Raw genomic sequence first — 15,702 nt, forward strand, 5'->3', positions numbered from 1 at the left:
AGACTCGTGTCCGAGGGAGAGGCTGCTCTTCCCAGACGCTTGACTAAATGACCATGAAGGAAAATAAGGCACTTTCTTTTCTTTAGACTTATTCCAATACTTAAAAAATAAAAAAGAAAGACAAAAAAGGCTCTTTTGGTCTTTTGTTTTCTTGACAACCACCAGAAAAAATCATTTAATGAAATAAAGGGTTTCTTTGTTCTTTTTTCTTTTTTTTATAACACTTGAAAGTATAAAATGCTACATTTCCAAAAATATATATATTTGTTTTCTGCACCAGCACCCTTGTATAGTAAAAGTATCTACTTTGTGTTCGTTTGTTTCAATGCACTACACTTATCTACAATTCATCACGTTTACAGCAAATAGGCAAGCATGGCTTTTACATCCTTAATGAGTTTTTTTTGTTTTTGTTTTTCTATACAGGGAGGTTCCAAAAAATATCAAACAGTTTGCCCAGTTATGTGACACATTATGCATGTACCTTGTTCTCAAACTTTTTTTCCCCCTCCAATTTTTTTAAAGGAGGTGTAAAAGAAAGATTCGGTCATTCTGACTCGGATATTTGCTCTCTTTTCTCCTTTAAAAATAGTGTTACAGTTCTGTTCTTTACATTACTTTAAAAAAAAAAGTCTGTGTGAATTTCTCGCTCATGGCACAACATTCTTCTAACACTTTAAGTTTTGGCAGGCAATAAAACAGGAAAGAAAAGAAAAGCAAAGGCTGTAACGCCTGCCCTCCAAGGGCACTGTAGTGACTACGAGCGTATCAAATTGTGAATACTTGTGAGCGCACTTCACCGACCACATCATCCCTGACCCAAGGTGCACGCATGATGCATCACCGCACAGTACATTCAGAGAGAGCTGGGGCTCCGCTAGGAGGAGGGGGCTCCTGGAAGTCTCTCACAGTAACTGCCTCTGTCTCCGAGCGGCTCCACCACACCTGGCTCCCCTGCTAAGGGAAGGCGGCAGGCCTCTCACCGTTTGCGTCAGGTGGGGCTGGAAGAGGACCGATGCCGCGGGATGGATTGGACCTTATTGCTTTACTACTATTCAGTGCAGGTTCTAGAACCACTTTCACCCAAACGAGGAGAAGGGGAGGGGGAAAAAATAGCCGAGTTGGAGGACAACCATTTCTTTGTCTTTTGTTTGGTTAGATGGTGAGACGAACGGACAAGTGCCTCAGCTCGCTGCGCTGACGACAGGCAAGCAAAGGCGATTACCAGTTAACTGATCAGCAGGCAGGCATGGTCAGGTCATCATTGGGTGAAGAGTTCAGAGGTCAGAAGGTCATAGGTTAGTTGCCGGTGGCGGCTGGGTGGTTAGAAACAAAAAAAAAAACAAAACAAAAAAAGAAAGAAAAGATAGAGAAGAGATTAGTTTCAGCTAGTGACGGCTTAATGACAACATGAAAAACTAATCACAACTAATAAAAAAAAAAAGCATGTTTTAATTCTGACAAACTGATTTGACGCCATCTACAGAATACAATGAAAATCATGACCGTTTTGTATCATGATTTGAACAAATGAAGGAAAGCCCATTGCCCCCACCCCCCGAAAACACCCAAAACCAGAAAAACAAAAACAAAACAAAAAAACTGGTTAACAGGAAAATAGAAATAAAATACAACTAACAACTAATAGTTAGTAGCAGTCAATGAGGAAACTGGAAACAATGAGAGGTCTGCTACACAGACGTGGGAGCAGTCAGCGGCGTTACCAGGATCTGACTGCTAGTAAGCATTAGTATCCTCTCAGGTGCAAGCATTACAGCAACTATTAATGATGGGTGTGATTATTAATAACTGATGGACAGAAATGATTCTAAAGAAATTTAAATCTCTATGAACGTTTTGGTTCAACATAAACTCTGGGCCAAACAAGTTTTCTTTTGTTCAATAAATGTTTATTGCTTTTTTTTCCTCCAATTATTCTATTTACAAACAACATGGAATTTCCTGGCCTCATGATACAGAGCAGTACTAAACTGTCCTCTAGCAGGGCAGCAACCTCATGGGAGCCAGGGACAGGCCAGGCTGCCGGCACTGGCCAACACTTTCCAGTTGAAAGAAAAATACTATTTTACACATATAGAACACTTATAAAATGCACTTGCATGTAAACACTGTAAAGTTCTGCCATTTAAATTTCTATACTCAAAAAGCTCTACGTACATCAAAAAATAGAAGGAATTTCTAATTGATACCAATAAGGCATTTTGAAATGACAAACAGCGTCCTTTATTCAATTTCAAAGCTAATACTCTGCAAATACAATAAAATCTGACACTTCATATACATTACATTCCTGCTTTATAATTTTATATTTTAAAAGAAGCCACCTGTAAATACTATTTTCTTTTGCAAAACAAACAGAATAAAACAAAACAAACAAAAAAAATTACAGTAAAACAAAGTAGTTCTCAAGTGGAAAAGTGACCATTCCCAGTGTCCTTGAGCTATTCCTTCCTTAACGACCCGTCACATTCGGCTTCACCGAACTTGGTCCACTTAACAGTAGTACGATTTGTAAGACTCATTCACTAGCTTATTGTCGGCACTACACTCTGAGGCCTGACCACTCGGTGTGTACTGCTGTGCCCGTGACTAAGGTGGAGGGGACAAGGACTAAGGTGGAGGGGACAAGGTATGAAGATGCTTGGTGGCAAACCCTAGTGAAGCCCAGGGCATGTCACACGCTCACAGGGACCCCAGGACCTCTGTCATGGACTGGTAGAGCCACAAGAAAGTGGCCCTTGGCCACTTTTAGGATCTTTTATAAATACAATACATACGGAATAGGGCCTCTTGATATAACCCAAATCTTCCCTTTTTTTCAAAGAGGTGGGTTGTTTTTAAAATAAGCACGGCTGTTCCGGAGTCAGAGCGGCACATGAATACCTAACAAGCGTGACCACCGTGCCACTGCATGGGCACTCCAGGAGACAGCGCCGACTTCACATTTTGATTAAAGTGGCCTGGCTCTTCTTAGACAAGTTAGGGAAGTGATGGATTCTGTGAAATCAGTATTGAGGAAAATTCTGGTTCTGTGTGCCTGTGCCTGTGTGTGTGGGTGTGTAATATAAAGAGGGTAACCCCATAACACCCAGAGAATATCCTGCCGAGTCCTGGCCCCCAGAGTTCACACCGTGTGCCACCCATGCAAACCACAACCACATGTGGACCCCGAAGGCCGTGAAAACTGTGTAGATGTGCTTAGCCCAGTGAAGAACTAGATCCAGGCCAGTCACCCTTACTCTTGCCACTCCTGACCTGACCTCACATTATTAACCTCACCTCACACAGGCTGCGTCTCCTGGCTGTAAGTGAAATCATCTTGTCTTCAAAAGTTTGAAAACAAAAGAAAAACCCCTCAAAAATAGGGAGCAACAGTAGTATCATAAAATAATTTAAGGGAAGGGTTCCAGTCACCTTCCTTAGACCCAAATGAGTGCATACAGAGAGACTGACAACAGGACAAGGAGTCTTGTTATTTTTTAAAAAAATTAAATAAAAAAATACCATTTCGGTTTGCTGACATTGCATTTTTACTAAAATCAGTGACAGGACTAGTGAGAACACATAAATACAGGAGAGCATGGAATGTGCTGTCGTTTTCGAAACAGACTAAGTCTTCCTCTAATATCCTCCACCACTTCAAGACACAAGGCTGTGAGTAGGTCTGCAATTACTGCGTGAAAGTAAAATTCAGACAAATCCCCTCAGGGGCGGGGATACCAGGAAAGGCTAACAGCATCAAAACTACTTTCAAATACTCTTTAGAAGGATTTTAGACATTAGCAAATATTAATAAAGCTTCAAATCATTCATGAAAGTGCCTGATTTAAGCCTGTGGATGCCTGCCCCCACCCCACCTCCCACCTCTCAGGAGCCATGCTCTGCCTAACCCACTCTTACAAGGAGCATTAGCTTCCAGCTGCCCACAGAGCCCAAGGTTAACTTTGTTCATGGACTCATCCCTCTTAGCCAGGTCTGCTGGAGCTAAGAGTCTACAGGGCTTGGGAAGTTAAATATTTCTGCTGTAGGCTGGGCAGGTGGATGCCCTAAGTATCTCTGATTTCCAGGGGGACACTGGTCTGTGAGGTTCTTACAAAAAGCAGGCCCATCTTTCTAAGCTCAGAGAAAGTGGTCTGATGCAGTGTCAATCCCTGGCTTTCTCAGCAATGGGAGAGATTGGGACTAGCCCCCGCACGATGTGCTGTAACCACACAGGTGCAGAGAGGCAGGGACAACTCGATGGCAGTGCGCCTGTATGTCACAGAAGCTGGGGGGGGGGGGGAATTCCACCCTGCTTGGGATTCCTATCTCATAATGAAAAAGAAAACAAACAAAACTTACAAAAGCAATTCAATGTCAGTAAACCGAAACTATCACTTCACACACACAAAAAAGTAATGGTTTACAAGGGAGTCTAGGGCTCTAGAAAGATGGGGCACAAATTATAAATGGTGAAAAAGAGAAAAATGCAGACTCATTTTGCAGTCACAGGTTAGCCCCCAAAGACACACAGAGCTGGCTCTCCATCACCTCTGAACGTGAGAGGGTTTAGCAGCAAATGGGGGTGGGGGTGGAGATAAGAATCAAAGGATCCATTCTGACAAGAGAATGTAAGACTATACGGGAATTGACTTTGATCTTTATTTAGAAAAACAAAAAAGCAAAAAAACCAAACCGACTAAGTGCAGTTCTCTTCACAGTCCTGACCTGACTTCAGCAGTGCATCTAATGGGGCTTGAGCACTTTCCTTCAGAAAGGAAAGTGGAAGGAGACCCTCAGTTTTCCCCAGAAGCGTATAGGAGGCAGAAACTCCTCACTTCGCTCCTCATCCACCCACTCCCTATATCTTGCAACACCCACGCCAAATGTTTAAACTAACTAGAAGGTCAACTCCAAGCAGAAACTATCACTCGGGCAACATCAGACTGGATGGCTCCCCGAACTGACTGGCTGTTTTAGTAGGAATAACCATAGCACTTACTAACACAGATTTTAATAAGTTAAAATATAAAGGGAATTAAAAAAAAAAAAACCTAAAACAAAAAAACAAAAACAAAAGCAAAAACCAAAACAAAAACAAAATAAAACCCACAAGAAACCCCCCCCTTCTCCACCCCCTCCCCACCCACACACACTTCAATCTCTCCATGCTGACAAAGCCTGGCGTGCCGGAGTTGCTGCTTTGCCGGCCGCAGGCGGTCAGGACCCGGGTCCACAGTGTGTGGTGCAACACCCCACGCGTTTCTTAGCAACAAGAACTGCAGGACTAAACTAACCTCGGTCTGCGGTCACAATCCTTTGGTAAGGATGGACACGCATATCGTGCCTTCGAACTTTAGTAGCCACCGCACCTAGTTAAATTGCAATCACCAAGACAAAGTTAGAGAGCAGTCACAGGGAAAAACACAACAGAAAAACAAACAAAGAACATTAACAGCAGGTTTATCAAAAATGGACTTCAAATGTTCGTTCACTACAAAAATTGGTTTTAGGAAACATGTTAAGGCACAGTAGTTTTAAAATTAACCACGCTCTAGGCCGCAGGTATAGGCATCTAATCATATCGCACTGGCTTCACACACGGCGGCCTTCCCCTGGGCCCTCCGCTCCTCAGCAGGTGCATGACAGTGGGTCGTCTCTGCGTTAAGTCCAGTTAAGCTTACTGGTCACGCAGTCCCTGAGGAGCCTCTCCCAACAGGCCCACTGAAACCTGCCGTGCTGAAGACTGATCACGGCTTGCTAACCTTACGACTATTTTCAGAGTTGATCATGTATAGGTTTAGAAGCAACTCTCAAAGCCTACAGACTGTGGTTTTAAACTGTTGAGTCGATGAGTATGAACTGCAATGAATTAGGTGATTAGTAAAGCAAACAGTATAGTACTTAGCAGTCAGTACACTACTACACACTCCTTCATCAATTACAGCCACTTGGTCATATTACAGACAAAACCGAATTAATAACACAATTTTACTTTATGTCTATGTGCAAAAAGTGCAAGTAAGTCACTGACTGCTAGGCTAGGCTTTTGTTTGTGTTTGTTTTTCCCCCGGAGGCTGCTGAGACTAAGCATTTGTTAAATTCAGATCTGATGAGGGTTCGGTTAAGACCGTTCTTGAATTCTTAGCCTTTCGTTGGGAAAGCCATACCTGAAGATAAAAGGAAGGGAATTAAACATTAGTCACCAGTGAAGACTTGATGCTCACACCAACCTCCGCACTACCACCAACACGCACGCCTGCAACTGTCTGCAAAGGCTGCTCCTCTCCAGGTACTCTACCGGGAGCACCGACAGGCGGCATGCATGTTATCTGTGTGCAGGCCACTGTCCCTTCGCAGGGGGACACCGTGGTCTGAGTGCTCCAAGTGGCCAGCGCCAGCTCAGGTGACAGAGCGGGAGTGAAAGTTGGCTCACCACACCTTCCTTCTTCCCATTTAGCATGGATCCCAAATGGGCATCTGAACCTTTTATTTGTAATTTTGTCTACTCATTAAGCTTTGCTCAAGAGAAACTTCTGGATAACACAAAACCCATGTTGCTTTACAATGCAGAGTTCTGCAGCCAGGCCTCGAGTCTCTAAGCAGTAAGCGGCCCCACACCCTGCTCATCCTGATGTGCAACTGGGCCCCGGCAGGGAAGGCCAGCCCTACAACTCCTCGGCAACAGGTGCTGTGGGGGCAGCAGAGAGGAGTTCCAGGGGGAGGGGAGGAGCATGCAGGACCACAGGACAGAGGGTTAATAGGAAGGAAACACTTATAAAGGTTATATGTTACATGTTATATTAAAAAAAAAAAAACCAACCCAAAACAAAACAAAAAACAAGGCTTTAAGAATGTGCAGCAAAAGCCAGCCTCTTGGAGGGCCATGTGGTTTCACTCTGACCTGCGTCCCTCAGTACCCCACCCTGCCCCCTGAGGAACGCACCCTCGTGCAGTCCTGTCTCCATTCCTGAGACAAAGGCACCGGAGTGCATGCACGCACACAGATAACATACAGAGCAGCATGGCTTCATTTAATTCAACAATGGAGTTTTCAGGCTTATAGCTTAATGTCCACGTTCATGAAAGATTTTCAAAATTTTGTAAATCGAGATTAATGCTGGAAAGGAAGAAAACACAGATCCAAGTCCTAAAAAGTACACAGCACGCATGCAGCACCATGGTCCTAGACAATTCGGGGAGAGAGCTGTGGGTGGCGGGACCAGGGGCGGCCCTGGTCTGCTGCGCATGGACTGGCCCGCTGCACTCTAGTCCTTCGTCCAGCAAGTCAATGGGCTGAAATATCAGGCATGACTGGCATTTCAATCCACTCTATAAAACAAAGGCATCAGTCACGTCCCGGCACACTGCTGCTCACGCACTGCACTTTACTCTGCCTTTGCCCGAGCCGAAAGGAAGCCCCTAGGGGGGCCGGGTTGCCTGCCTGACCCAGGGCGCCCCCTCGGCCGGCACCAGGGCAGAGCCTCCCAGGGCCAAGGGCTAACTTGGGGTTACACAGAGAAAAGTGAAAAGGACCAGATCCTTTAGAAAGCCTTCAAATGCTATGGCATGGAATTTTAAAATCTGGCCACCAATGAAGCTAGCTTTGGAGACATAGAAATCTAACTGTGGGCAGGGGTTGGGGAAGGAACCTTGGTGCCACAATGGCTTAAGCAGCCCGCTGTCAGCCAGAGGGCCAGTGGTTTGAACCCAGTGGCTGCCCAGCATGAGGAAGAGGTAGGTGGCTGTTGGTCCCAAGAAGATGCCAGCCTGGGAAGCCTGTTGGGCAGTGCTACCTTGAAAGGCGGCCAGCTGAGGTTGGGGGATGGGGGTGGGGGGCAGTGGGTGGTCTGAAACTCAAGAGTGACTTTGGCAGTATCCGATGTGTGCCTTTACTCTGACATTAGTTCTCAAAGGTGATCTGAACACACTTAGGTGCACTCCTTAAAGGAGCAACTTTTGGAGAGCAGCACGAGACTCAATGGCCATCTTCCCTCAAGGAAATCTGTCTTGCCTCTTTGTAACCGATCAGGTCATTTCCATGTCTGGGGCAGCCAAGTTCCGAAGCAGTGTGTCGCTAACCATGGAAGGAGAAGAACTTACCTAATACACCACTAGGTTCAATGGGGTACTCAAGAATGGATGTCGCCGGAGCCAATGTGTAGGGGTACTCGTAGGGCGTGTAAATGAGCCCAGCTTCGGGCCCAGGCGGGACTATTGCAGCGGTGGGGTGAGGAGTTCCGTTTGGCATGACAGCGGTCTGTATTTGTCTGATCAAAGGCATTATGGTGGGGCCAGCTGGCGTTGGGGTGCGCAGGGCCGCTGGTGGGAGGACGGGCGCAGGCCCGGTGATAATCCGAGGAGCCGCCTGGGCTGTCGCTGCAAGAGAAAAGGCAAGGGCTGCTGCAGTAAGCAGAGAGATTCAGAAGGCAGCGCAGGGACAGCGGCGTGCGACACGGCATGAGAGAGTAGAGGAAAGGAAGGGAAGCAGGAAGGAAGAAAAATAAAAGGACACCATTAGTACATGCGCAGATCACACCAAACACCCAAGCACACCGACCAAATGCCAACGGACTTCCCTTGCCCAGGGTGGTTACAGCATGTGTGCAAACGCTCATTAAAAAGCCAGTGTGGGCAACATAAATCAATAAAAGGCCCACATGAGCCTCTGACATGGGTAGTCTTAGTTCACACCCCACAGGCTTACGCGTCTAAGGTCTCCCAGGGCTGAGATGCATGCAGGCGCACAGGCCTCCACCTACCAAGCCCTTCGACCCTCAGCAGGGCCAGAGCCGCTGTGCTGGCACTCAGCTCATCCCACCCCCGCTGAGCCACAGGGGTTTCCTTCATACATTGCACAAGGCTGCCACGAATGCACCCCTTCTACCTGACCTGGGCCTGTCCACGGTCCGTTTGTGCAAGCCCCCGCAGACATGAAAACTGCCCCGGGTGAAATGACCACAGACAGCTAAGCCCACGGGTTTACAGAAATGGTAGTGTGCATGCTATGCATGGGCTCAATTCTGTCTTTAAAACACTGTAAGAACCCTTTTCTTGAAGCTAAGGAACCCACAGCCCAAGCCTCAATAACAGGAGCCTGTGAGTGCCCCAGGGCCGCAGTGCATGGGCAGGATACCCTGGGGGAGGGGGGGAGGGAGAGTGGGGCATGCCAGCCAGGGGGCAGGGCTCAATCCACAGAGGACAATTTCACTCAGAGAAGCCAAGTTCACTTTATTAAAAGAAAGCTGTCAAAACCTTCCCATCTTATGCATTAAGTGCAACAAAGTAAGCTGGAAGCCTTCCACCCTCATCAGATGACAGAACATGAAATTCTCTGAAACTTGATGAAAAGAATCCGTTACAAGCCCCCAACTTAGACATGCTAGCATCTGGCACAACCCGAGGGTGGGTCTCCATCTGACTCTTACGTGATTTAATGTTGGCATCTCGGTAGGTGCCATTGAGAATCGCAAGCTCCATCAGCTGCATCTTCTTAAGGCTGTCTTCCCCTTCGGCCTATGAGGAGAAAAGAGAGGAGAGGGGCAATCAGCACTGAAGATGGGCCACACTCACAAGGCTCCAGCAAGGCCAGCCCAGGGACTGAAGGTGGCCCACACTCATGCTATCACCGGTTGGGTGTGGTGACACACAGCGTTCTCAACTTGCTGCACTTCTAGTCCAACACACACCACCATTGGCTTAGATTGCTACGAGTCTTAAAAACACAGGAAAACAGGCTGGTCTAAGCTGTGGGGAGACTGGCACTGAGTAGGGGCAGTGGCTACACAGTCTGTTAGGTGTCACTGAGGTGTGCCCAGAAAAGGGAGTTCATTGAAAAAATATAAACAAAAAAGCACACCCAGGTTGCAGTTGCTGATACTACTTAGGTACAACCGGCCACCGCAGGAACTGGTTCTCTGAGTTGAGAGGTTAGGTCCCTGGCTGTGGGGGTGTCTGGTTAGCTGGCTCAGCAGCAGCAGCAGTGTCTGGAGCCCAAGAATCAATAGGCCTAAATAAATCTTTAACACATAAACCAAAAATACCCTCTGAGCTGTCCTTTAGAGTGAACAGCAGCTTAGTAAATTAGGACACAATGTTCACCCAGGGCAGTGTTCTGCTGTAAACCTTTAAGGGAACCGGCTGCCTCAGGCTGCTCCCGCCATGAGTCTGGACCGCCTATATTGTGGGGAGCAGTCAGACACTTCACTTAGCCACAGCCTCGATGAGCACTTCAGGGCATGTTCAATCTAAGCCAATGTTGGTCTGCCATGTTTTTGTGACAATTTTCTTTGATTCCCCCAACCCCACTGTACCCTTTGAAAAGCTCTATTATCTCATTAAAAAACAAACGAAAGCAAAACCAGAAAGGGCAGCACGGATGCAGTAAGGACAAAGCGCAGAGGGGTGGCAAAGTGGGAGGGACTGGATAGGAGCCCCAGGGAGGCCCTGAGATCAGTGATGGCGCATAAAGGGGACCGCAAAGTGTGGGGAACAGAAGGATTTCTCTTAAGCTGTCTCCCCAATAATATGTACCAGACTTAGCTGCTTGAGAATGACTGTACTCTAGGCAGTCAGCAAAACTAGGTCAGAGGTTATTCTCCTTAACATCAGCCATCTAGAGCAGCCAGACTGACTCACCCCAAATTGGGCCCATTCCCTTCTGACATTGTTCCCTTGAAGCAGTGCCCAAAGGCAAGCCCGGACCACTCTAAGATGACTAGGTCATCCCCCTCCTATTGCTTGTATTGCCTATGTTGCAACCCCTCCCTATGACGCAGGTTGTTGTGAATTGTATTGCCCCTCTCTATGAAGCATGATGCTGTGATGTATCCTCCCAAAGTAATATGATGCGTGGTTAGCAATAAATAAAGAGGCTCCCTGGTTCTCAGGAGGGTGGCTGAGGAAGGAGGGCTGCTCCCGTGAGGGCGGCTCCCGTGAGGGCGGCTCCCATGAGGGCGGTGGACGGAGGGCTGCTCCCGCAAGGGAGGCGGTTCCTGCTCTAGCAGCCGGGTTCCCCCCACGAAGACCACCGAGTGGGGCGGAGGTGAGCAATGCTACAATGTAATATGTCTGACTGTATTATTGTATTATCTCTCATGCTCTTGGTGACTTTAATATAATGCTTATACATCTCAACCGTACAACTGTGCTTACTGAACCCGTGGGTAGTATTAGTAGCAGAGGTGGGTGCTGGCCCCTCACCTCCCGCTTCGTCATCTTAATACTACAGCAAAGGACAAACTAAAACGAACGTACTTGAATGGTTGAATGCAAAACCGACAGTCTGCTCTATAGAGCTCATCCAGTTCACAATAAAAAGCTTGCTCAAAATCACAACATGGGCAGTAGTGGCAGTCAAAGGAGTGTGTGACACAATGCGCACATGCAACCCCAAGACTGCGTGCATAGAAACCGAATGGCCAGTCCTGCTGTCTCACACGGCTAACAAGTCCAAGAGAAAAACCCCTATCTTCCAATTCCATCTCTCTAGAAACTTTCGAAACCCCCTTAGATATTTTCACAAGAAAATAAAATAGCCTAACTTTTAGGTGGGATGAATTAAAAGTTGCATAAGATTAAATACAATAAACCCCCTTCCAGTTATCTTGTCCGTTTACCGACTGTTCCATTAAAAACACAAACCCACAGGGACTTCAGACACACAAGATTAGATTCCGGTTTTCAGATAAGGAGCCCTGGCTACTAACCACCATGTAAGCAGTTCGAAAACACCAGCTACTTCCCATAAGTTACTTCCATAAAGAGTTATAGTCTCGGAAACCCACAGGGACATTCTATCCTGTCCTTTGGGACAGCTGTGAGTCAGAATTGACTCGATGGCAGCGAGTTTAGTTTGGTTTTGTTCAGGTAAGAGAATTTTACATTTTATTCTCCCAAAAGGAAAATTCAGTGATTTATGATAATCATACTGATCTTAAAGGCCGGTCTATATGTCCTGCTTTTGTATATTACTTCCTTGATCTATACTAACCAGCAAGTGTTAGTAATTCTACGTAGCACCTCACAGAGCCCTAGTTGCAGTTTGGTGAGTGTGCTCAGCTGTACCCAACAGGTCCCCAATCCAAACCCACCGACCACACCGTGGGAGAAAGACCTGGCGGGCAGCCCGGAAATAAAGATCACAGCCTTAGAAATGTGGTGTCCCGTGCAGTCATCCATTTCATGGCACTCCATCCTGGAGGGTCAAGTGACCTATTGTGCCGACGAGCAACTTTCTCAAGCACATGGGCACACACCAGGCCCATGCCTGACCTCAGAGATGGCCCACCCTCTCCACTGCCTGCTCCCTCCCAGCTCTGGTCTTTCCTGATTCATTCAAAACTGCTCCAAGACTGTGAAAAATACCTGCCCTCCAATCAGTCTATAAACTGCAGTCAGATCAAATGCTTCAAATACAGCTTTCATCTTTATCTTTCTTATTAACATTCTCATGTCTCAAAACCCTTCATGTTTTCTTACTCTCTAAAACAAATGACTTTTAGTATCTAAAGGTACTATGATTTTGTCACATTGTATGTTAACATGTTAAACACATGGTCTTGTTACACACACACGATGGGCCACTGTAAGACTGCACATGAGCTAAGCCATTTTTTTGGAATCTTCCCCAACACTCCCCTATCTACAGTCCATCCCACCTCTGGGCCATATATTTTCTCCCTTGATGATCATTTCTGTGATCTCTCCTTCTGTAGGTTAGCCCCTTGAAAGGAGTCTACCTCTCATACTACCCAACTTTTGTTAGATAACCCTTAAGCACTACAGCAAAGCCCACAGAGATGGCGACAGACCTCCACTCACATGCACTTAGGTGATGCCTGGGTGGATATTTAAGACAGTAAGCCAGCGAGACACCCACTTCTGCGTCACTTTAGTCCTTTCTAAACTCAAGTGTAAGGCAAAGAAAGGAGAGGACTCTCTGCCATTCTGTAATTAATCCCCCATCCCTACGTTGGCCACCGAGGCGGGCTCGGTCAACTACAGTTTGCAGTGCCACTGAGAATTAGAACAAAACAAAGATGAGTGGAAACAGCATGAAGGCGTTGAGTGAAGTGCTACTGCCCAGGTCTTTGAGACTCCCTCTGTAGCATGAGGAAAGCGAACGCAGGGGAGACATCTCCGTGGTGAATGGACTATCTCCCTGCCCCCCCCCCCCCCCCCCCCCCCCCCCAATCTGCACAAAGGTGAACGAGGGATCTCTCTGAACAACAGTCATTGATGGCTAAAGAGAACATAGGGAAGCACTCGTGTGGGAAGAAAATTAGGTGGAAACATTATGAGACAATTCCTTAGGCTTGTTCACTCAAAAGCAGTATGAGGCAACTGCAGACATACCTCCAGCAATCTTTCACAGGAGAGGAAGACGTAGTGCAAGTCCGACAGTGACAACAGATAGCACGGTGGGTAGAATGACGACCAGGACAGGGCCATGAACAGAGGTGTCCTGGCTTATCGCCACCACCTCCTCCCAGCTGATGGGTGAAAACTGCGTGTAGGGGAAGGTGTGCATTTTGTGGGTTCAGAACACTGCAGGATGAGTGGGGTGACAGGAGAACAAAACCTAGCAGAATGTGGTACCCCACACAGTGATGTCACTGGAGGCACTGGGACGAGGCAGGGGGTCACACCCATGACAATGCAGTCTATCACATCACAGTGCTCCAGTTAGCTCCCAGCAGGGCAGCAGGCTGAGTCACCCCACCCCCACCCCATTCTGGGTCCCCAGAGACAGCAGAGCTCATTAGAGAATAGAATGATTTGACACAAAAGTAGCAGTCAATGCTGATGTCAAGTAGGTCTTCGCTGAAAGCAGAGAACACCAGAAATAGGTTTATCTAGGCTTAATTGTGCAAAGGCATTCATTTGTGTGGACCACAACAAATTATGGATAATGTGGCAAAGAAGCGGTATTCTGGAAAACTGTGCTCAGGTGGAAACTGCACATAGACGAAGAGGCAATATAATTCAAATCAGAACAAAGAGATAAAGTGTATGGTTTCATCCCAAAAAGTATATGAGCACTAGGTATGTTGCGTGTTATATTCTTTCACCATACTTATTCAATCTGCCTGTTGAGCAGGCAATCCAAGATGCTGCGCTATATAAAGAAGCACACGGGCACACGATTGGAGGGCTCATTAACAACCTGTAATATGCAGAAGGTACAACCATGCTCGCTGCAAAGAGAAGCATTCAAAGTACTTCCTGATGCCGACTAAAGACCACAGTCTTCAGTACAGACTATATTTCAATATCAGCAAAAATATCCACAGATGGCCCCCACCCCACCCCGCCTACATGGAGAAGAGTCAGGTTGTCAGAATGTCACCTTACTTGGAGCCACAATTAATGAATGTCCATGGAAGCAGCAGCAGCCAGGAAATCAAAGCACACGCTACATGGGGTAAATGCACTGCAAAAGGACCTCTTCAAAATGTTAAAGCGCAAAGAGGGCAGTATCTGCAAGATGTAATAAAGCCCAGTGCGATTAAGTGAGCTATGCCTGCACAAGGCTTACTGACTTATGGGAACAAGAGCTGAACAAGGAAGGAATCAGGAGAAGAGAAAACGGTGAATGAGCTAGTTTACAGAGTTTTAATACAGAATCCCTTTCACAGTCCAAATAGCAAAATGGGCATGACAAAAATCTTTGTCAATATGCATCCGGGGTCACTTCCAGGGGCAAGGGCAGGGTCACAGGCAGCCCACGAAGCACAAAGATTTGCAGGGTGGGTTTAGGGTTCAGCAGTAGGATGAATGAGCTGAAAAGGGCTCAGAAGACCTGGAATGCTGGTTAACCACCTGCCCCCCCACCCACCCAAGTCAGGTGTCAGCCAGACAGCAGAATCCAAAAGAAAAACCACCTCCCATGTCAATTTTCACAATATTTTCCTCTCAACCAGGGTATGAAGTTCCAAATTGATTTGCAATTGCTTTCTAAATTTCTGGCTCCTCTCCAGGTCTCCCTCTGGCACCTGTGGGGCCAGTGCCCTCTTGCAAGCCCCGCTGAGGCATCAGAGCTAGCTGGGTGGGAGGCCTGAGGCCTACCACAGCCCCGTCCCAAATCAGTACCAACCCACTTCCCTCCCCACCCTCTCCTGCGGCTATTTACATAATCTGGATGTCTGTCCCCTGCTTCCTAGCTCCATCTTTTGTGCTGAAATACTTGACCAATGACACTTTGATCCAATGTGATCCAGGATTGGAAATAATAAAATCCAAGGCCAAAGGAGGGAACTACATTGGAGCCTAAATTCTGAGAATTTAGTTTGCAGAAGGCTAAGGATAATTGTGAATATCCAAAATCTACTTGCAGGGTCCCCATGTGGACTAAGCCTCTGGTGAATCCCTTTGACCATTGACCACAAGAGATGCGAGGATCTTTGATATGAGACATGAGTGCATTGGACAAATGTTAGATTGGGGGGAAATGGGGAGCTAATATGAATGAGTAAAAGAAAGAAGAAAATGTTCTAAAGTTGTGGTGATGATGACATAACTTTCAAAAAATATGCTTAAACCATTGAGTTGCATGACATGTGTATTACAGTTCAATAAAACTTTTTTAAAAAATGACAAAGCCCCCTAAGCCACACAGATAAGATAAAATGATGATGAACAATGATGTCACTTGGAGGACTACGATGAGCCTGGCCCAGGCTACACTATCTTCAGTCAATG

At 46.7% G+C, this 15,702-nt stretch overlaps 1 protein-coding gene across 5 annotated transcripts in view; it reads right to left on the reverse strand.

Annotated features, from left to right (window-relative positions):
* Nucleotides 1-413: 413 nt before the first annotated feature.
* Nucleotides 414-15,702, reverse strand: part of QKI (QKI, KH domain containing RNA binding) — an 86,769-nt gene continuing 71,480 nt past the window's right edge. Inside the window, exons 4-7 of one of the 5 annotated variants that reach the window (XM_004702088.4) lie at nt 9,429-9,516; nt 8,104-8,379; nt 5,298-5,372; nt 414-1,316 (exon numbers count right to left, since the gene is read on the reverse strand). In XM_004702088.4, the coding sequence (XP_004702145.1) occupies nt 1,300-1,316; nt 5,298-5,372; nt 8,104-8,379; nt 9,429-9,516 (456 nt within the window). In that variant the 3' untranslated portion in view covers nt 414-1,299. Of the gene's footprint in view, nt 1,317-1,888; nt 7,333-8,103; nt 8,404-9,428; nt 9,517-15,702 lie in introns of those variants that run through there. The other 4 variants (XM_045294356.1, XM_045294355.1, XM_045294357.1 and 1 more) reach the window with 4 other exon arrangements.

This window comes from Echinops telfairi, unplaced genomic scaffold (assembly GCF_000313985.2).
Source record: "Echinops telfairi isolate 266 unplaced genomic scaffold, ASM31398v2 ScPeMD7_3533;HRSCAF=4204_0, whole genome shotgun sequence".
Classification (NCBI taxonomy): Eukaryota; Metazoa; Chordata; class Mammalia; order Afrosoricida; family Tenrecidae; genus Echinops; species Echinops telfairi.